The sequence below is a fragment of the Pygocentrus nattereri genome, chromosome 7 (assembly GCF_015220715.1).
Source record: "Pygocentrus nattereri isolate fPygNat1 chromosome 7, fPygNat1.pri, whole genome shotgun sequence".
In the NCBI taxonomy this organism is placed as follows: Eukaryota; Metazoa; Chordata; class Actinopteri; order Characiformes; family Serrasalmidae; genus Pygocentrus; species Pygocentrus nattereri.
In genome coordinates this window covers 15761240-15785000 of record NC_051217.1, presented here as the reverse complement: position 1 = coordinate 15785000, position 23761 = coordinate 15761240, and the positions used below count along the sequence as shown (strand labels likewise).

The 23761-nt window shown below is 39.7% G+C and overlaps 1 protein-coding gene across 1 annotated transcript in view; it reads left to right on the top strand.

Moving 5' to 3' along the window:
- The window catches only part of hcn4 (hyperpolarization activated cyclic nucleotide-gated potassium channel 4), a 128607-nt gene extending 108437 nt beyond the window's left edge, over window positions 1-20170 (top strand). The window contains exons 7-8 of the mRNA XM_017720663.2: window positions 11483-11647; window positions 16321-20170. Coding sequence (XP_017576152.1) covers window positions 11483-11647; window positions 16321-17987 — 1832 coding nt within the window. The 3' untranslated portion in view covers window positions 17988-20170. The remainder of the gene's footprint in view (window positions 1-11482; window positions 11648-16320) is intronic.
- The last annotated feature ends 3591 nt before the right edge of the window (window positions 20171-23761 follow it).

The following is a 23761-nucleotide window of genomic DNA, read 5'->3' as shown; positions in this document are numbered from 1 at the left end:
TTTTCAATAACCTGTTATAATCAAAATTGGTACAAATGGTCATACAACGTGAAACTTTTCACTTCTGTTACCTCTTTTCTGATTGGCTGTACTGTATTATAAAACTTATAGTTCCGGGCCTAAAATCAGATTGGATGAGCCGTGTTCAAAGCCCTTGTAAAATCCACAATATATCACGGCTATGGCCGCCTCACAACAACTGAACTCTGTATTACTGCTGCAGCACGAAAAAAAAAGCCTTGTGCTGTTAATGGAATAATCTAATGTGATCACGGAGCACAGAGTGTGCTGATGAAGAAAGAACCAGTTTTTGTTCAAAATGAGGGAATGAAAACTTATTTTCTTTGCTAGAACTTGGCTGGTCAGCTAGCCAACAAAATAAAAGATGGCAAACAGGCTAAACAACTCCAAAATTTTTAATCTCAAGCTTGAATTAAAGTGCTCAAGATATGATTCCCTGAAAAACAGCCATGTAAAAAGTCTAAGTAATGTCACCTGAAGCAGGGGCGGGGCTTCGGGGGGCCTGGGAGGACGGCACGCCCCTGGCCCGGGCCTAGAGGGGGCCCGGATGGGACAGAGGATAAGATTTCAAGTAGCCGGGCCTCTATCACGTCCGAATAGAGCTGGAGAAGGCGGGCCCTCTCCTGAATGTATCCAGATGAGCACGGTATCCGTCCAAAGGCATAGCCCACCTTACATCACCCATCATTCAGGTTTTACACGGGGCTTTTAAAGGTTGCCACAGTCAGGACTGAGCCATGGTTTCTAAAAACTTTACAAGACCGACTGACTTTAGTGATGTAGTAGGTGTAAAATATTGAATAAAATGTTGTTCTGCATGACTGGCTTTATTTTCACCCTTACATTTAACTTTATGACACTCAAATTTTCAAGTGGACCGCCGATATTTTCCCCCAGTGTATTTTGGGTAAAACTCGTCACCAACCGTCCACCAACGTCAGCATTGGTCACGTGGCTACAGATTGTAAACTAAGTGGAGCATTTTTACCGACTAAGCTAACATGAGTGGCACTAATTCATATAAGCATAAAAGTGGAGTGGCAAAGTGAAAAGAAAAGGAAAAAAGAGAGCAAGGAAAAGCCAAGTTACAAAAACTGGACACATATTTTGTTCGTTGTCCTGGAGATGAACCCGACTTTTTTGTTGGCAGCGATTCAGGCCCGCCAAAACTGCCAGCACAGCCAGGGAGCCAGGTTAATTACAGGTAGCCATTCTAACAATCACTATTCACAATGTGTGAGTTAGTTGTAGACTGTTGGTGACTGTAAATTGTAGTAGCCCAGCAGAGCGTCGTGGACGAGTTCGCGTATGCCCTTCAGATAGTAGTGAATAGGCCTAAAGCACTTGTGTTTGTGAACATGTGGGCGGCTGAGCCAGTTTTACCAAACTTAAAAGCTACTGATTTGAAATAGATAAAGTGGGTGTCAAAATGATCCGATTGCTATCCGTGGTGCTGAACTGCTTTGAATTCGTGTTGTTTTATAATTACTTACCATGTAGCCTAATGTTTTGTTTTCTCTTGGTGTGTTATATTTCATGTCCTTGATGGACTTCAAAATGACATAGTTGTTTTCCGTGGTGCCAAAAGATTGTAAGCCCCGCTGTTGCAGGCATGTGTATGTTGTAAAATGATGTTATGATGAGCTTTATTAAATAACAAAGGGTATAAAGGGCCCGGTCATTTGCCCCGCCCCCGGCCCGGCTCTGATTTGTTCCACTAGTGACCTGAAGGGCTCACATGCTTCAAATATCCATGTTTTAGTCAGAATTAGCATCAAACCCAGGCTGAATCCCAAACAGCTGTGTAGTCCCTAGCTAAATAGTGTGCTGTGTAACTTTATGTTTACAAATTCTGACTAGCTTCTGCTGTCAAATAGTGCAAATAACCAGTGTGGTCATGCAAATTCCAATGTGGCTAGTGCACTATGTAGGGAGCAGGGAGCTATTTGAAATTCGGCCCCAGCATTAGAAAAGTGGCGTCGTCAGACTGTACTGAGACGATACTGTACTTTAAAGGAACTACAGTTTTGTACAGAATACTTGTTTATGTCGATTATTATCAATAAATTAAATAATTATCTAAAACATTGTATATTTTAGTATATTTTATGTTGGCCAGTTTTATAAATCAGTAAGCCACTTGAGGCAGTGAGTTACTGTGATTTTATCATGGGGAAGGGAGTTTTAGGCGCACTGATTCGCATCGTGAACACCCCTCCCCATGATAAAATCACAGTTACCCATAGCCTCTCATGGCTTATTGCTTTGATATGCCTCAGTCCAGACAGAAATACTCCTTATAACTTCAATGAAAATACTGTAGGCTGAATAGGTGGGTATATGTAATTGAGTTTTTGTAACATCACAAAAACACTGAATTCAAAACAGCATTTACATGTTTGGACTGGAAAGTAAATGGTACACTTTGGATTTTGAAACTTGAAACTTTTGTTAACATAATTCAGTTTATGAGCTACATTAAAGGGTTTTATTCAGAAAGGCACAGAAAATTTACTTTTGATACGGCATCTTCATTTCATTATTTTAGTTTCCTAAAAATTGTTTGAACACTACCCTCATAACTCCTGTGAGGACTGGACTACAGACACCAAACATGTCTTTACCAACATTTGGAGTAAGGGGGAAACTGTAGTAACCAATTCTGAGAATTTGGTGATGGGCCCATTTTTTTTAAATATATAAGCTCCTCTGAATGCATTTGCATACAATGATAACCACATGTTATATGTCAAAATGTTCAGAACAGTCTCTCTCTGTAATGAGGTTCTTTTGACCTGGAGCACTGTGTAAATGGATAATTCTGTCCTAAAGCTGAAAATTTGAAGTCCAGTTTTATAATATCTTTATAACGCTTGTGAAAACATAGGTTCACTCATATGGATGAATTGGTTTGGTGCTTGAAGTGGGTTTATCAAAGTCTTAGATTCACAAAAGTAGTGGATGGTATCAATAAAATGATTAAGTAAGTGTTCTCTTCATCGCTCTTTTCCAAAACCGCTTCACCAACTTTGGCAGCTGCAAACTTTTTACACATCATTTCTCATCTGTGTCTGAGGCAACTAAACAAAAAACGAAAGGTTTCCAACATGATGGGTCAGTTCTAAGGGATTTCCCGAATGTCTGTTTGATGCAAAATATAGACACATGAATTCACCAGTTATAGGCAAGAGGCGAATGACGGACACACAAATCCACCAGGTACACATAGTGAGAGGCAGATGACCGGTATCTCAGCTTGTCTTCTAGTTTTTCTATTATATATACACTGTGTGCACAATTATTAGGCAAGTGAGTATTTTGACCATATTATCATTTTTCTAACTCCAAGATGGATAAACTTGAATGCTTAATGGATTTAAGCATTGCAGGTGATGTGTATCTGTGTAATGAGGGAGGGTGTGGCCTAAGGAGGTCAACACCCTATATCAAGGTGTGCATAATTATTAGGCAGCTTTTTTCTTTAGGCAAAATGGGCCAGAAAAGAGATTGAACTGACTCTTAAAGTCAAAAATTACCAAAAGTCTCTCAGAGGGATGCAGAACTGAAATTGTTAAGATATTGGGGCGAGATCACAGAACCATCAAACGTTTTGTTGCAAATAGTCAACAGGGTCACAAGAAACATGCTGAGAAAAAAAGACGTAAATTAACTGCCAAGGATTTGAGAAGAATCAAGCGTGAAGCTACCAGGAACCCATTATCTTCCAATTCCAGAACTGCAACCTACCCTGGAGTACCAAGAAGTACAAGATGTTCAGCACTCAGAGACATGGCCAAGGTAAGGAAGGCTGAAACCCGACCACCACTGAACAAGACACATAAGCTGAAGTGTCTAGACTGGTCCAAGAAGAATCTGAAGACAGATTTTTCAATGGTTTTATGGACTGATGAAGTGAGAGTGACTCTTGACGGACCAGATGGATGGGCCCATGGCTGGATCAGTAACAGGACAGAGCTCCACTTCGAGTCAGACGCCAGCAAGGTGGAGGTGGGGTACTGGTATGGGCTGGTATTATTAAAGATGAGCTGGTTGGACCTTTTCGGGTTGAAGATGGGCTCAGAATCAACTCCCAAGCCTACTGCCAGTTTTTAGAAGACACTTTCTTTAAGCAGTGGTACAGGAAGAACCTGCATCTTTCAAAAAGACAATGATTTTTATGCAGGACAATGCTCCATCACATGCATCCAAGTACTCCTGTACATGGCTCACCAGTAAAGGCATTAAAGCTGAAAAACTTATGACATGGCCCCCTTCCTCACCTGACCTGAACCCAACTGAGAACTTGTGGGCAATTCTTAAACGGGAGATTTACGGTGAAGGAAAACAGGACACCTCTCTGAACAGTGTCTGGGAGGCTGTGGTTGCTGCTGCACAAAAAGTTGATCGTCAACAGATCAAGGAACTGACAGACTCCATGAATGGAAGGCTTATCACTGTTATACAGGGTGGCTATACTGGTCACTGATTTTTTTTTATACGTCAGAAATGTTCATTGGAAAGCTTGGAGTTGTTTGTTTATAATTCTCACTTGAACAGATGAAAATAAAGTGAGATTGGATAATGTGTGTTTTTCATTTAGCTGCGTAATAATTCTGCACCATTATAGTTGCCCAATAAACATGCACATATAGATATTCTCCTAAGAAAAACAAAACTTCACTTTTACTTTCTTAAACATTCATGTTTGAGGTTTATTAACATTTTGGATTAACCGAGAGCACTGTAGTTGGTCATTAATAAAAATAATCCTCAAAAATAAGACTTGCCTAATAATTGTGCACACAGTGTATATTAATAGAAAAACTGTGACATATCTAATTTGACAGACTGGCGTGTTTGTCAACCCCACAGGGTTAAGATGTTTAAATCTGCTGCCGGAGGAGTTGCAGTGTGTGCATGTGTACACTGAGCATAGAGCATGTGTGAGCATGTAGAAGTGGTGCGTTTGTATATACCATGTTGTCTATTACTGTATAAAAGAGGCCTTTATTGTTAGATGCACTGTGATTTTTTTTTCAATGTGAGCACACAAAGTCTTCCAGAGTGCATTTCAGATCAGTGAAAGCTTATCATTGACTGATTAGATTTACGATTAAATAGAGCATGGCTGATGTGTATTACTGTGATTTTCTTGTTCAAAACATGATTTGTGATACAAACTAAATAATGGTTTATATTGTGTTCTTTATATATGAATAAAGGCCACAACAGCATTTAGACATCACATGATGATCTGAGGAAAGCTGATTAAACGGCAGAAATAGACACATTTCTGTCCGTCTTAAAGGGTTAAAACAACAGAATAAACAGTGAAATTACCAATAATCTATATTGCATATCAAACAGAAGTCAGAGTCAAGAATGAAATTAAAGAATTTTTAAAGACTACACTATCATTCAATTACTCTGACTTAACCCTCTCAAACACACCTTTCCTGTCATGGGAGGATAGTGTAGTAATGTTTGTGGCCTGTTAGTGAAAAGGCTCGGCAGGGGGTGGGACGATAAGACAGTGATGGAGCTGGAGCGCATGCAGCACGCTGGCAGGATCCAGCACTCTAAGCCTGTTTAGGATTTCATGCAGGATTTTTTCTTCTGTTATTTTGATGAGTCACTAGGCGGGCTGAGTCAGAAACGCACAAGAGTTCTCGTCCATAATGCTAATGCAAATGATGTACTGCGGAGGGAAGTTTGGGGGCTAAGTAAGAAGAGACTAGAGGTCACGGTGACTTTACAAAAACAGAACGAAATAAATCTGGTGTCGCTGGCGAACGTGGCCTGCAGGCAAGATACAATCGCGCAGAATGAAAACAGAGCGAGTTTAAGGCATTGAGGCGGAGAAACTTTACAGTGCTAGAAGGAAAAGTAGAATTTTTTCTTTTTTTGAACGAGTTAAAATAGAAATGTCACCAAGTGATAGTATTCAAGTAATTTAGATCAGAATAAAAAAAGCTTTTTTGTTGTATTTTAATATAGATAATATTTTAATCCAGTTTCTAATAATTTAGCCATCCTTAGTTCCAGGATGCAGTACTGGAACCTTTAGCACTAGAGGCCTGGTGCTGTGCTTTTTCCACTGTGTTTTTTCTGCTGGTCCAGTATAAAAGTTTTTTAGGCACCTGATCAAGAATGTACACCAACAGGATCTAATGGTACACAAGCATGTTCTCCTGTTTTTGGTAACACTTACAGCTAAAACCAACAAAAAATCTGAAATTTATTTACTCTTCCAGGTGAGGAAAACTTCACTAGGTAAGAATGTAAAGTACAATGATATGATGATGTGCTGATAGGTTTTTTAATAATGATTACTTTGTAAAGAGTTTGCTAAAGTGGCATAAGTGGCATAATGTGTTAACTCTAAATAAAATTAATATTTATATATTTGCAGAAGAAGTGTTTTTACTCGATTCTACACAGGTTCTGCACAGATTATATACAGAGTGCAGTATATAATTTCATATCAGCCATTAAGTTAAATAGGCAAGTGTCTAGCCAAATTTGACACTTTAGATTAGCATAAAATGACCAAAAAGACGGTTCACCCATTTATGTCTTTAATTCAGTTTAACCCAGAGACATAAAAAATGTTCTAGAAAACTGGACACTGCAGCTAAACCGTTTGGTCAGTTTTGAGTTTGTTTTCAGAGTCGTACTCAGTGAACATCTAATTATTATTTCATAATTCCAATATGGGCATAAATGGGTTAAATGATGAATCACGTTTATTATGCTGGTTCCAGCTGCACATTTAACTAGAACTAGAACTGTAAGTTCCATTGGTATCTATATGGGTTAGTTCTTGTTTGCAGACTGTCTCAATCAGGCCAAGATCATCAAGTTATAGGTGTCTGGGCACCAGGGCTTCTACCTGGCCACCTTTGTTGGTGATGATATTTTTTATAATATTGTAACAGATTACACGAGGACCATGCGATGTTCTGTCCAAGCTGCATAGTCTGGGGCCTGCAGTATACTAAACTATAATCAGATTATCTCTGGTTCTAGAAATAAACCTCTTGAATGACAATTTTTTGTAATAATGTGAAATATGATGTCATTCAAACTGTGGGAAATGTGTTGACCTGCAGTGGGTGCAGAAAGACAGCAGAAAGTTGCCAACAATATATTTTCCAAATGGACTGTGTCCTATGGTAAGAAATGAGGTTATAGTCTATTGCTGACAGACAGCAGTGTACATTTCATATCATTCAACACCATAAAGTGGTACAAAACAACAACAGCATGAATCCAACAACCAATGCAGCACTTAATCTACTTATAAAGCATCAGTTCAAATCAGACTGCTGAGATGTTCAAGACAAAGACGCCAGCACACTAAGCTAAGCATACTGCCACAGCAGGTGTGGAGAATGTTTTTGTCTTACTTTTGGTTACTGTACACACAGAAGTACACAGTGTGCAGATCACTGGCTTTTTTTATTTGTGTATGGCTTTGGAAAAAGGGAAACCTCTACTCTGTTGGGGTATCAGGTCTCACTGCTAAAAGAAGCTGAAAGCTTGACCAAAGTAATGGCGAGTAGTGTAATGGTTCCTAAGCGATAATTGGAAGAGAAAATGGAGCGGACATTGAGGAAGAACATGAAAAGCATCAGGATTATGATCATGAATAACTTAAGTGATGAGGCTTAAATGAATCATTTTTCTGTTGTGCTGCTAGTGATGTTCCCACTGTTTACTTAGAACCAGTAGCCGACTGTGTTTGCACACAGGAATTATACCTCCGCATTCAACCAATCCATGCAGTGAAACACCCACATACATGCATACTAGTGAACACACACTAGGGGGCAGTGAACACACTTACCCAGAGTGGTGGGCAGTCCTATCCACGGTGCCCGGGGAGCAATTGGGGGTTAGGTGCCTTGCTCAAGGGCACTTCATTCATGCACAGTCATGTACTGGGATCAAACCGGCAACCTTCTGGTCACAGGACTGGTTGCCTAACCTCCAGTCCATGTCTGCAGCCAAAACAGATATTTACATTTTCTCATAATCACTAGTGGCTCAGGCCCCAGGACTCACACTTGTAAAACCCATTGGATGATCTGAGCCTGGTTTCAGTCTGTTTGAGAGAGCTCCAAGCACTCACCTACAGAGCAGGTGCACCTACAGTACTTATCAAATGTTATGGTGTGTATTTGTGAGTTTTTCTAGAGCTTGAATTATTTGTCCGAACATGATGCCACCTGACTGTTCATGTTGCTTCCCAAATATATAAAATCTGGGCTCTCCACCTCTCACTTTAACAGATTTTTGCCTGCTTTATTGTTTTGCCTATTTTATTGCCCTCCTTACTTTTGTTACCTGAAAACAGTTTTTAATCTGGCATTCTGGAGAGAATTTAGCATGGAGATCCACAAGGCTCATGCTTGTGAGAAAATGGATGCATGGTGGGAAACAAATCAGTGAATCGAATCAGGTTTGCTGTATCAGCACAGCACAGCATGAGAACAGCACACCACCAGACGTTTATTCAGACATGAACCATTACTTGATGAATATATCCCTTCAAGCAGAATATAAATTGAATATTGCACAACTAATCAGGTTTTATTTTTATTTGGGTTGATTCTGATCAGCTTCAGACCAATTTTGTTGGGTTGGGACAAAATTATATTATATTTATAAGTGTAAAAATGATTAATTTATAATTATACTTTTTTTTTCTCACCTGCTGGTGCACAGTGATGTAATAAAAAACCTGTAGACTTTTTAGAGCAGGTAAATATTACATTGTGATCAAACATAATTTGATATACATTAAATGATATGATGAATTGTGCTTATTATGACCAGCAACATGGAATAGCAAGGGGGGAAAAAAGGTGCAGTTTGCTTTCTGGATGATATAAGGTAAAGATACAGGTATGAGATTTTAACTCTCTCTGGTCTATGTATATGTTGTAACCCCGAATGTACACTACCACTCAGAACTCAACAGTGCAAAAACTTCTCATATTTTAGGTTTATGTTCTTTTATTCAATTGCAATATCATATTATTATATAATAACATGTATAATATAGTTTTAAACAGCATAAAACAGGCACCTGAAGTTATTTATTTAGTATTATATACTGCAAGATATTAAATGGTGAATATCATACTATAATTATTGGTTTGAAGTGGTCCGTCATCACAGTACCCACCTCTGCTATGCAAATGCAAGCTACTTTAGGGCATCAATTGTATCATATTATTTGCAAAGAAATGTAGCGATCTCAGTCATATACAGCTGTGTTCATCATTCTGGACTTTTCTTGTAGGTTATTTGAGCTCCTTACTAATTATTTAAGACCTATGAAACGATACATTCATGCATTACCTATTGCTAGCTTTATATTAGAATCGTTTTAGACCTTTATATATAAGAAATGATTTCATTTTACTGAAAATATTCATTCCAGTTTGAATTATGACCACAAACTTGTGAGTATAGTGTATATACATCAATCTTGTAGCTTTAGTACTGATCCTAAACTTCATATGCTGCTCAGTTTCAGGCCTTCAGTTCACTTTTGTAACAAGGTTCAGTAGGTCTTGCTCCCTTTCTCTCTCTCTCTCTCTCTTTCTCCCCCCCTCTCACTCCCTTGCTCTCACTCCCAAGCTCAGTGTCTCATCTCGTGTGTGCTGTCCTCAGCCAGAAAAGACCCCCGGGTGGAGGGGATTTAGATGAGCTCTCCTCTTCAGCGGGGATGTGGGGATTACCCAAGGCACAGAGATACCCCCCCACCCCTAGCCCACACAGAGAGCGGGGGGACACCAGAGTATGGCCCACAGCACATATGCTGCAGAAGATCAGCATCCCCAAAACAGATGGCTCACGCAAACACTTACTCACGCATTCATGCCTTCACCGCCAATCAAAAGTTAGAAAAAAATCCATGAGGCATTTCAATAGTTTAGCCGATTTGTTTTCAAAACTTATTAAATAAGAATATCTGTACAATATTTGCATAGTTTATTTACAAATAGAATTTTATTGTTTATTATTTAAAATCAAGTCTGATTTCTTAGTCATTCATAAAAGTGTAATGATGTGTAAAATTTTCAGTCAAAAAGGACAGTGAGTTACACAGTTTTCTGAGGACATTAGATATAAAATAATGCACAAAGCATCTGCACAAAGAAGATGAAACAGATGAAAAACAGGAGTTTCCAAACCGGTTTTATAGTAAGTTATTAAGTAGTTTCCTACCATACAAGACCTGGTAGACCACCAAAACTGACCTCAAATAAACCGTACTTAAAGTTTTGATCTTTGAGAGAGAGGAGAAAATCTAGCTCCACTCTTGATTCAAATCTGAAAAATCCACAGCTGTTTCTTTCCTTGCAAAAGATGAATGTGCGGGGGACGTCGCTTGTTCAGGAGTCAGATGGAGTTTGCAGTACAGCACACTTGATTCTTTGTCTAGTCCTGCCCCAGCACACTCAGAGAAGAAGAAATTTCTGAAGTCCACCTGAGTCCTCCTGGAACCCCCCAACACTGGGTACACAGAGGACAGGTTTGGGCCTCAGTGAGGTACCGTCAGCCCCAGCACTGCCAGAGTGGCCCCGCACTGCGGCCTGTTAAATGGTGCATAATTCTCCTGATCCGCCATGACGGATGAGGTCTGCCAGCCCTCTAAGCTCTGAAAATGGTATTAAGTGCTTCAGCTCTGGATTACAGAAAATTCACATTTTTAATGCAGAAAGAAATTTTAAAAATCAGGCAGTGGGAAGCTGGACTTTTTTCTTTGATAGAAAGTTCCCATTTTCAGCCCTCTGAGATGTGACAGGAGCAAGAACGAGGTGCAGGCATGAGCTGACGATGCTGTTTCAAGCTGAACTCTCACGCTGGGAAAATAAGGAGACACTAATCTTCCTGTACAGGTTCATAAAAGGTTCACACAAAAGAGCGAGACATTGCATTTACATTATGTCCCTTCAGATGCTGCAGGAAAGATTTTCCATTAAGCTACATTAAAAAAGGTAAATGGAACAAATGTCAGTTGCTTTAGGTCAAAGACCTTTATGTCAGTATGAAGTCATTTAATTCATAAACCATCTTGCAAACACTGACGTAAGCTGTTCATAAATACTCAAATATTGATTTTTTAATATCCTATCCAGTGCTTGTGCATGTGTCATGAAGTCCCTAAGTATGTGCCCTTCAAATAATGTTACCAACGATTTAAGTGTGTGTCAAAAAGTAGCTTGTTATTGAACAGTTCTACTGCACCATTGCTGAAAAACACAATAGACTGAATAATCTTAATATTATATCAGCGCATTTGCACCAACAGTATTTAAACATCATCATTCATGTGGACATCATGAACACATTGGAATCAAAGAAATCAGTACACCACTCAGGAAAAGAGCAAATCATACAGTGTAAGCCATGACATTTGTGGTTCTTTCTGTGTCTGTTGTAGAGATCTGTTTGCTGACCAGAGGAAGGCGTACGGCCAGCGTGCGAGCAGATACATATTGCCGTCTATACTCCCTGTCTGTGGATAACTTCAACGAGGTGCTGGAGGAGTACCCTATGATGAGGAGAGCCTTTGAGACAGTCGCTCTGGACCGCCTGGACCGTATAGGCAAGTCTCCCTCAGAATTCCCTCCCTCCTCCTTCCTAGAAATCTGAAGTTTGTCAGTTGTTATATATTTGACAACCTTGTTCCCAAATAAATTGGGAGGCTGTGCAAAATGTAAATAAAAACAGAATGCAATAATTTGCAAACCATTTAAACAATGTATTTAATTGGAAATGGTACAATAACAAGAAATGAAATGTAACTGTGAAAACTGAGAAATGTAATTGTTTTGTTTTTTTAAAATATATGCACATTTTGAATTTGATGCCAGCAACATGTTTCAAAAAAGGGGCAGGGGCAACAAAAGACAGAGTAAAGGTAAGGTTGTGCGAGAATAAAAAAAAACACCTGGTGAAACATCTGACAGGTAATCTGGTTAATTAGCAACAGGTCAGTATCATGACTGCTTATAAAAAGAGCATCCCAGACAGGCTGAGTCTCCCAGAAGTAAAGATGGGGAGGGGTTCACCACTCTGTAAAAGACAGCATGAGCAAATAATTCAAAAATTCAATTTCATCATCTACAGTATATAATACCATTAAAATATTCAGAGAATCTCTGTATGCGGGAACAAGGCCGAAAACCAGTATTAGTTGACAGTGATCTTTGGGCCCTCAGATAACATTGCATTAAAAACAGACACAGTTCTTTACTGGAAATAACTGCATGGGCTTAGGAACACATCCAAAAACCACTGCCTGTGAACACACTTTGTCACTGCATAAACAAATGCAGGTAAAAACTCTACCATACAAAAAAGAAACTTTATATAAACAGGATTCAAAAATGCTGCCACCTTCTCTAGGCCCAAGATGGGCTGAGGAGAAGGAGAAAAGTGTTCTATGGTCTGATGAATCAAAACTTGAAATTCTGTTTGGAAATCACAGACACTGCATCCTCCAAGCTAAAGAGGAGAGGAACCATCCGGCTTGCTATCAGCGCACAGTTCAAAAGCCAACATTCATGATTCTATGGGGGTGCATTAGTGCACATCTGTGAAGGCACCATTAATGCTGAACAATATATACAGGTTTTGGAGCAACAAAAAACATTGCACGAAACAAGAATCCATCCATCCATCCATCCATCCATCATCTTCCGCTTCTCCGGGATTCGGGTCGCGGGGGCAGCATCCGAAACAAGAATGTACACACAATATTCATCAAATCATAATATCTCCTCTTCTTCTTACAAGCACAAATGTAGCAGTTTAAAATCTCTATTTTCTATGCAATTTCTATCTTTGTTTCAACAAACAAACAATACTTGGACAAATTTAGTCAGGCAGGTAACATGGAATTCGCCTAACCCAGACTCGCCCATTAGACTGTATGAGTTTGCATGGTCTACCACTCTGTGGTTAAGCTCTTATCCTAGACACTTCAATTTTACAATAATGGCACAGTTGACAGGGGCAGATCTAGCAGGACAGAAAATTCACAAACTGACTCGTGGCAGAGGTGACATTATGTGACAATGCCATGTTTACAGTCACTGAATTCATCAGTATGACTAAATCTACTGCCAGTGTTTTTCCTTCGAGACTGCAAGAATATGTGCTTAATTTTAGATACCTATTAGCAATGGGTCTGGCTGAAACTCTTGATCTCAATAATAAAGAGGGCTGTCCTAATACCTTTGTCCATATAGTTTATAAGATATATAGGGTATATAGAAGATCTCCAAGATGGTAACTTTACAGGAGAGGGTAAAATTTTTTATTGTAAACATATTTTATGCTGAACAATTTTGGAGCATTTTTTGGTCCATTCATCTTGAAAGTTTCACACATTGTAAAGGAGAGCTGCTGTGCTCAAATGATGAAGAGAAATGAACATTTAAAAACCGGAGATACTTGTTTTCAAATCTGAAGGTATTATTTGTTAGATGGCAGATTTAGCACATCGTACCTGCTAAAGTGTGAAATGTTGACTGACTAGTAGAAAATAATTTGTAGGCCTTGTTTGTACATTAGGTTTCTGAGCTTCCCTGTGTTTGAAATGAATCATTGATTAAGAAAAAAACATTATTTTATGGCAGCATAAAATTTACATACATATATTTACAGTAAATATGGAGATCAAGCTCTGAGATGGGCATAACTGGTACAGTACCACGCAGTATGTTCATTTTATGCCTGAGTGTGCAGCGTAATTTCCATCCGTCTCTCATGTTCTCTGCCTTATAGAGCCAGACGGCTGATGGCTGAGACGCCACAGAGGCCGGCTGTGTTAGTGCTGTCACTGAGGCCCGTGTTTATCTGCCACCGCAGGGGCTCAGACACCCTTCACAGTAAACACTGACACCTAGCACAACCAGCCCACACAATGCCGCACAAATAACAAACTGAATCATTTCACTGCAATCTAAAACAGTCTGCATCAGTCTGCGGCCTGGTTACAAGTGAGGACATAGTGGAATGTGTTTCCTGAGCAGCACTATAAATAACAAGAAAAGAAGGCACAAGACATTTTTAAGAAACAATCACCAGCTCCAGCCGTCACAGCACATATGCTTAGCCAGTGCAGTCTGGGAAGTGTATGGAAACTTTAAAGGAAAAGATCAGAAAAAAATATAATGTCCTATTTACTCCAGATGTAGTCAGTGTAGTGCTTCGGTAGTTTAGTGCTAGAGCTACAAGGCTAACTTTGCAACAAACATTAGAAGTCAATAGTCACCCAATCGTTTTCCCTGAATACATCCATAAAACCTCTCAAAAACTAAACCACATCAGTCAATTTACGCTAAACTACATAAATGAATACTGAACACTGTAATCCGCCACTTTAGACAACAGGTGGCATGCCAGATTGTCATTCCTTGTTGTATGCATGCACATTCATATCTCTTAGTAAACTATTCTAAGTTCTAAACCACACCGACAAGTGTACTTGACCTTAAAGAAGACCTGGATGCAGTTTGAGTGGGTTGAGTTTTGAATTTTGTGAGTTTTTTGGAAGTATCTAACCCCAAAAAATACCAGGCTTATCACATACTATGGCTTATTATTCAGTAACTACAGGAATTTCACTGCAAACTGGCTGAGGTGCTCTTAGCTTATAATAAAACTTTGAGCCTGTCAGCAGGCTCCGGCAATGAAAGAGGTTAAGGAAACAATTTGGGTGACTATTAACTTCTTGTTTGTTAGCTAAGTAAGTAAATGGACATTTTTTGAAAACAGTTGTTTTTTGGAAAGAAAGGCTATTCTTTACACTATGCCATCTTTTCCAGACATCAGAACAATCAGGAAAAAAAGTACATTTCTACATCATGTAAATCAAATGTAAATGCAGTGCATTATGTAACTGTAATTACTTATGTAATTATGTAATTATATTGAAATAGTATACCAAAACAGCAGTAACACTGGACCTCTGACAATTGACTGCAGTTTTATTACAGTTTGACGGATGTTCCCTGCTGATCTTCATAGCTGGCTTTGCTCGTTCTCCTTTTCAACACAAATCCAGCATGTAGAACTCACCTTTCTCTCTGGCAGAGTGGACTTACAGACTGCAGACCTCACTAATTAATTACAGCATTAATGGATCCGATGCAATCTGCTGATCTGTAGTGGAATGCGCTGGGGTTAGCGCAGGTCATCCAGTGGCCTTCCGCCTGCAGCCTAATCGCCACTTTCTCATATCAGAAAATGGCCACCCTGATGTGACTGCTAATTCTATTTCCACCGTGTGCCCTTGGTTACTTTGTAAACATTTCATAGATGATGTTTCAATTATTCCTAATGGTTTTTGCTTAGTTTATCATTCAGATGAAAAATTGTAGCATTCAGTTAATTATATATAAAGTCTATTAGCTTGACTAGTAATGGCCAAAAGAATTTGTCAATATCTAATTATAGAAGAAGTCAGAGCAGTTGTTGGAGTGCATTACATCACCTTCCCGTCATTGTGGAATAATTTTTAGTGTTCATATCTGCTTTACCATAGCATGATAGAGTTTACGTGATAGTGTGTCTGCCCTTCAACCAGCCCCATGTTTCAGATCTGCCATCCAGCAGCTACCAAACATGGAAAGGTGCCATGCGTCTGACTAGTCTTGTCTCTCTTCCTCCTATCGGACAGCACCCTGCGTTAGAGGCCATATTTACTCGCTGATTTTTCTCTCTCTGCCTTATCTAGCCCTCAACAGTAAAGACTAGTCAAACACAGACTGCTTGCCTGCAGGAGCCATCACACCCCCTACCAGGCTGTACTATTTCCACACAGGCTGCCCCCCTCCCTGCTATCAGTCCTTCAGCCTGGGGTTCTTCCCAGAGCCATGGGCTTGCTGAGATTCTGCTGCTGCTGAGAGAAAGGGAGTGCAGAGTAGTGTGTTACAAATGAACAGAATGAAAGAGGTATTTAAAAGGAGCCCTGATCACAGTAATTCCTGTTTTGTGTACTTTTTAATATTCCGCATGCTGCCTGAGGGTGAATAGTGTCCTTTGTTTAGAGGTTACTCAAAAAAGAAGCTCTGTGGGCTAATGTTGGAGGGATTTAACTTGGATTTCAAATAACCCATTTATCAGGTATACATGTTAGATTTATTAATGTGCACTTGAAACTATCAGTTCATGAAGCTAAGAAATGACATATTTCATCTGTATCTGCTGTGTCTATGGTATAGTTGGTGATATATTGCCTGATTCTGGGTTTTCTTTTGTATCCATTAGGAAAGAAGAACTCTATCTTGCAGCACAAGGTCCAGCATGACTTGAATTCTGGCCTCCTGAACTACCAAGAGAATGAAATCATCCAGCAAATTGTCCAGCACGACAGAGACATGGCACATTGTGCCCACTTGATGCAAAACCAACCTCCTCCTGCTCCTCCATCACCTACTCCTGTCATCTGGGCCCCACTTATCCAAGCCCCCCTACAAGCTGCTGCAGCTACAACCTCAGTTGCTATTGCCTTGACCCACCACCCTCACCTGCCTGCCACTCTCTTCCGCCCTTCAGCCTCTGTTTTGGGCTCAATGAAAGAGCCTCCCAGTCGATTGAAGAGGTTCCAAGTTGTACCCACATCAGCGAGTCCAGGTTCAGCCGGAGATTCCCCTTCCAGCACTCCTTCGAAGCCTCGTACCGGAGCAGACACACCTCTTCTTGCGTCCTTCCGAGCACACCACTCAACAGGACCAGCTGGGTCAGGCAGTACTAGCCAGCAAGCCTCTAGTACCAGCAGTGGTTCCCAGCCTGGAATTGGCAGTGCTTCTGCATTCCCAACTTCCAGCAACTTCTCCACATCTGCATCCCCCACATCAAGCACCGCACAGCTCCATCCACCCCCAAAGCACAAGCAGCCCTTTCTCCAGAGTACTCCACCACTGACTAACCGCCTCCAGCAAGGCGGAACAGGTGGAACAGCAGATGGCTCAGGTGTTGGAACCTTTTCTACGGCGGTAGGTGGGGCAATGGGTGGTGCATCATGTGGAGTGGCCTCAATCGGGTCCCCTGGGGGTGCATTAGTTGGTACGACATGTGGTCTCCTGACCACAACGTCTTCGAATAGTAGCCCTCTTGCCACAGGATCATTTAGCCATGCTCCCAGTCAACATCTCCATGGTCAACAGTCTCAAAAACCCACACAGATGGGCTCGCTGCAGCAATTTGCAGGTGGGGGTGGCAGGACTTCTAGTGTGCTAAACCTTTTCCATACTCCCCCGCCTGGATCCCCATCCTCTAGCCATACTCACATTACCCAGGCCCCTGAAGGCTCACCTTCATCAAACACCCAATCCACATTGTCCAGCCTAAGGTCCAGCTTTCTTCCCCAGTTGCCTTTAGAAAGGTCAGCATTAGCTTCACTAGCTCAGTACGGCTCGGCTAATGCATCCCCCTGTTATACTCCGCTAGCCCCTAGTCCTACGATTCAAAGTCCTGTAACTGGAAGAACTTTTCACTACAGTGACCCTTCTAGTGCAGCAGGCTCCCACAGTTCTCTGCTCATGCCCCAGTCCTCTTGCCCGGGCCAACTACCAGGCCACCATGCCTCTGGGACCGAATCTCCGCTAAGCCGTTTCTCTGAGGATATGAAACTATTATCCAGCTCTCACCCCACACTAAGTGGAGAGGTAGCCCAGGCTCTGGGTCATCACTCGTCCACTCAGTCCTCCATGGATCCTGGCTATTGCCTCTCCCCTTACTCTTCCCCAACACTGACACCTAAGCCCTGTAGCTCCGTATCAGGGCACATTGCTCCCCCAATACAGACTCCTCCCGGGTCACGTCACCACATTCACTCCACAGGGACGTCGCCCTCGCTTCCGCCTCGGAGGTCCTCAGAGGCTCACCCTTCTGAACTAGAACCACTCTGCTCTAAACTCCCCTCCAATTTGTGAGGCTAGATCACACCCTCCTGCTCACCCTGGACTTGTAACTGAGTAATAACAACCTTCTTCTGTGTGACACTTTTTCTTTCTTTATCTATCTATCTAGACACTGTGTTTTAATCTTAATTATTTTAGATATCTAAATATTACTGTGATTAAAAAAGATTAAGGCTTAACCAGGTTAAATTAGAACTCTAGATTACTTTTCTTTTGTTTTCTTTTGTCATTCTCTCTCTTTTTTACTCATTAATATATATGTGGAAATATATATTTAACAATATATGTTAATCAATTGATAGGAGGGTGTGAAGTGCTACATATATACACTTTCAAGGAGGTCCATGCCAAATTCATTTGGTCAGTGTGTTTGAAATGGACAACACAGAAGGACTATTTTGCAGGAGTCTATGCACTGAAGCCTGCATGTAAAAACGGACTCTTTTTCTGTGTTCAGATCTACCTTTTTAGTCAAAAAAAAAAGTGCTTCGGAAGAGCAGATCTTTTATCACTACGCCCTACCCAGGATCACATATTGCTGATCCTTAAATGTATCTATTGGATTGTATGTATTTATTCACTGTATAAACTTTGCAAAACTTTTCAAGTTGGAGAAGAGAATTTAGGCAAACCAAAAAATTTTTTCTCTTGAGTAATTAGTACACTTTTTGGCCTACACCTTGTTGATTTCTGTTTGAACCACAGTATTGTAGTAATATTTGAGTGGGCTTCAGGTCCTCTACATTAGGGAGAACAGAGGAAGAAGTTAAAGATACAGGGAGTCTTCAACAGTGTCCTAACAAATTCACTTTTGTCTTCCAGGTTCAAGTGGCAGGTTGTTGGAGGTGAATGGCATTAGACTGATGAATGACATGAAAGCCCCTGTGTGTGTGTGTGTGTGTGTGTGTGTGTGTGTGTGTGTGCGTGCGTGCGTGCGTGCGTGCGTGCGTGCGTGCGTGCGTGCGTGCGTGCGTGCGTGCGTGCGTGCGTGCGTGTGTGTGTGTCTGTGGGTGTACTTGTGTGGATGACTGCGTTTTCTGAAATGGCTTGATGCAAGCAACAATCTTGTTGGACTGACCAAGATTAGATTTGCCTTTTTACAAGAAAAAAAGAGAACTTCCATCAAAGCCTATATGTAGATGGTTCTAATGAAAAACGTTTTACACCTCGTACTAGTTTTACAGAGCCAGCGACAAGTCAGCATTACATGAGATTACAGGATGTAGCATAGACATTTTCTTTTCTTTCTTGTGTGATTTATTTATTTAAAGATATCTATTTATTTGCGCTTTATCATCCATAGCTGCTAAAGGATCAATTTAAAATAGTATCAATCAGATGAATGTACTGTATGAATAAACATTATCAGTGTTAACAGGAGGACGTTACATCAAATGACTGACCATGAATAAGCCTGCACAGTAAGATATGAGCTGAAATTATGCTTCTGGAATAAGAATAGATGGGTCTCTAACAGGGTCACACTTTTAACTACAGTGTCCTGTTATATTGAAACAGCCTCACACCTCCCTCATGACACCTGACCTTAGCTTACCCTTAAAGGTTTGGAAACAGGAGATCACAGTGACCACAGCATTCCTGTCCCCATAGCCAGCTCCCAAAAGAAGTTAAAAAGACTAGATGTGATTGTCAAGCAGAACCAGAAATTTACTTACATACTAGTTATAGTATTAATTTACTAGTATCCTATTATGAAGAGATTTTTTAAATATATACAGTAGTAACGGGCGGTATATCAATTAATCCGCTACACCAGTAGAATTTCTTCCTAAGGTATTAGTTTTGTCACAGCCTTTATACCAGTATGCCAGATAATGCAATGTACAGACAGTGCAAAAAAGGTTAGTCCATTTGGCTGAATGCCAGAGTCAGGGATGTTTCAGTCACGTTTCAGTGAAAAAATAAAAATGCAGAAGTTGATCACCTTCTACTGTGTAGTCAGTTGCAGTCTGAAGTAGTTGTTGTCTAATAGCATTAATGACTTGTCATTTTAAACAAATTCAGCAGTGTATGATGCTAGATATAAACATGAGAGTATGGGGTGCATATATGAGCACCATTTTCACAGGGAGCAGAGAAGCCACTGGGTGCTTACATGTATGCGACAAAGGTTTATCTATATATTGTTCAGTTTTGTTTTTGATATTTTGCACAATAAAAATGTTTCAGATTTACTTGTTGTTAGTTATTAAATATTGTTCTTATTAGTAAAGGTAAATTCCAGAGTAATAAGCCACCGTTAACCCACAAAACTAGGTTTACATAAGCATCTAAAATGGTTTTATTTGAAAAAAATAAATAATTTTTTTTTATTTGTCCATTCATTATGAAATTTTAGCACAATGCAACAGCATATCGCTGCTGTCGAAACAAAACCTTCCTTATATCTCCAAAATGATAACTTGATATGAGATGTGATTTGAGATACAAATGTTTATTCAGACAGGAGCATTATATATTCAACATTTTAATTAGCCACCCACTACTAATAAAAAGTACATCTCATTCATTTCTTTTGAAAAAGTGTAACTTCATTAGCCAGTAATTCCAAATATCAATTCCGCATTGTGTGAAATTCATATCAAATAGACAAACATAGATGGTCCCAATGTACTAATTATTTGGAGTAAAATAAAATAATCTAAAATGTCTTATAAATGACTTATACTAAAATGATGTATAAAATGTTGTTACATTAACATACGCTACTGTTCAAAAGTTTGGAATGGCTGTTGTCAATAATATAAAACCAACTGTGTTGCAGATGTATAAATGTATGAAATGTTTCTAATATAGTGATAATATTTCATAGGTTTGTAGCAATATTCTGACAGTTTGTAGGTAGTCATAAAAATTAAGACATTTGGCTTCATAAAGACATTTTTATGATGTACATAATTCCATAATAAGTGAGATTGCATGAGGTTACAATAAACTTAATATTCAGAATGCTTCATATTGAAAAAATGGTGACCAAATCTCATTGATCAAATAGCTGTTCTTAGTAATTACATGACAAGAAATTATACTATGAATAGATACCCTGTCATAGGTTGTGGTAAATTTTAAGCAAAATAATTGGTTCATAGTGTTACAATATTTCAATCTATACTGAATATGCTATTACTGAGTAACAATTATAAATGACAAGTGATTCCAAACTTTTGAATAGTGTTGTATGTTAAACTTAATTTAATTTGTTTTTTGATCCTTTTCTTCTCCAGAAACTTTTTTCACAATGAAATAATAATATCTGCACTTGAGAAAACCTGACCTGCCTCAAGTTCACAAGTTTGAAAATCTTTTCAACTTTTGAGCAGCGAGCGATTCTGGCAGAGAGGGAGGCACAAATGGAAGCAGACACTGATGTATTGAGGGGGTGATGTGTAGCGACAGACAGCCAGGGGCTTGACATGTAGACGAGGACCCCTGTGGGCTACTCAGGATGACGAGTTTGTAGCAGGGAGGCCTTTTGAGGCAGCTTTACGGCAAGTTATGATTGTCTCTGAGCACTTGCGGAAATTTCATGAGGAGAGCAAGTATTGATTGCATTATTGGACACAGCTTTGGGAGGTTGTCGAGAGCTAGTTAGAGAGTTTTTTTTGTTCCGACTGAGAGAGAAAAAAACACAGCATAACGCACCTTGGGGGTCGATGGCAGTGGAGGACTCAAAGCTGGCAAGGCTGCAGAGAAAGCCAGAGAAAAAGTGAGAGAGAGAGAGGGAGTGATTGATTAGAGGGTAGTCTGACCCGACCGAGAAACCTGGTCATTAGCAGAGATAAGGACTGCAGTGCATCAATAAAAGCAGCGAGCAGCTGTCAGTCAAAGGTGGCTGTCACTCTGGGCCTGTCTCTTGTCTCAGCTCACACCTCTCAGACCATGAGACCCAATCACTCACACCTCTTCATGGGATAGTGTAGACACTGCAGAACTCAAAAGTCCACATTCAAACCTAAGGTCAACTTCAAAGGGCCCATATAATCAAAAACTGGATTTTCATCATGTTTAAAATTTTTAAAAAAATAATAAATAAGTAAGTAAATAATATGATACAGTATACAAAAATTATTTTAGGTTATGAAACATTCTATTCACTCCCCACTCTACGTCGTCCACAGAACCTGCAAAAACACCCCATATTGACTTATTGTTTTTGTGACAAAAGCCAGCACATTTACACTGTACACTAACACTGAAGTTCACCCAACTCAAATGTCTTTGCTTATATATATATATATATATATATATATATATATATATATATATATATATATATATATTTCAGTTGTGAATTACCCCACTAGCTGGGACACTCTCCATCACACAGTCCTACTGGGCATTATTTCCTCTTTTGGGTTGACAGATATAAAGTCCTGCAAAATCACTGGGGTTTAAACATAAAAACTCCTGACGTTGTTAGGAGTGGAGTTATTTCAGGTTGTTATTTTGTTAACTTGTTTAATATTAAGTGAGTTTAAATTTAATTTTTAATTTAAATTTAATCCCAGCCACAAAAAATAATTAAAATTAAATTGCAACCATTGGATATTTAGGTTTTTATGTTTTATGATTAAAGTATTTTATGTGTTGGACCAGCTACTCAATATGGGAAACCTTAAAAAAGAAAATGCATGGTGGGATTAAGTGATGGAATGACTGCCAGGTAGTGGGGAAAATAAAAAATATATATTTATTCTCTATTGTTTACCTAACTAAGATGTGGAACTTAAAATGGGAGTTACGAGCACTTTTGACTTGTGACGGGGAGCGAGGAGGCAGACGCACATGCTGAGATAAGTGACTTTTATCATGGGCAAATCCAGGGTCACGGTCAAAACAGTCCAGGGTCAAAGAGCCAACACGGATAGAACGATAGACCTGATAAATGACATAAAACCTCAAACAAAGAAGCCAACATGAGAATACAATAGATACCAACAAACAACATGTCAAACGAACAGCACGATCAAACAAAGACCAGTAAAGACAAGGGGCAAACACAGGGCTTATAAAACACTGATAACGAGGAACAGGTGAAAACAATCAGGGGCAGAGTCAACAAACAAGGGGCCTGAACCAAAACAAATGCACATGGAAGATCCAAAACACAAAGCATATGGACAGGACTGGGAGGGGCCAATCGTGACATGACTAAACTAGGATGTTTGAGTCAAGTGAACTTCAGTGTCTTTGAGTTAACTGAAACCTACACTTAGGCCCACTCATTCAGTTAGACGTCATAAGGATAGTTTTAGGTATGATTTTTGAACTAGTCATATCAAAATTCTGTAGTCAGTGCTATGCCCATATTAGGAAGTCCGGTTCCTAAGCTGGTTTTCTCTTTTCACCATTCCAAAGTCGCTATTGGTTTACAGACATCTTCCTCTGATTGTCGTCAGATCCTCCTAATGGCAACCTCACCAAAAATACTCCACCATTAAGCTTCATCAAATGTGATGATTAAGTTGTTTTAGCAGCTCACTGGCGAGCCCAAAGTTTTATCACACACTTCCTAAGAACCTAAGAATAAGCTCAACCAGTTTGCATTCATGTCCCTGTAGTTACTGAATAATAAGCCATAGTATGTAATAAGCCTGGGAGTTTAAGGGGTTAATTGTAGACTTACTTTCATGTGATGCTATTTCAGTGCGCAGAAGTGTTAGCTTGCTTGTTGCACGTATGTAGCATTATTCTGTTTAGGTCGAAGGGATAAAAAGAGATTGGAAAATGTTCATGTAAAAATAAATTACATTTGTTTTTCATGC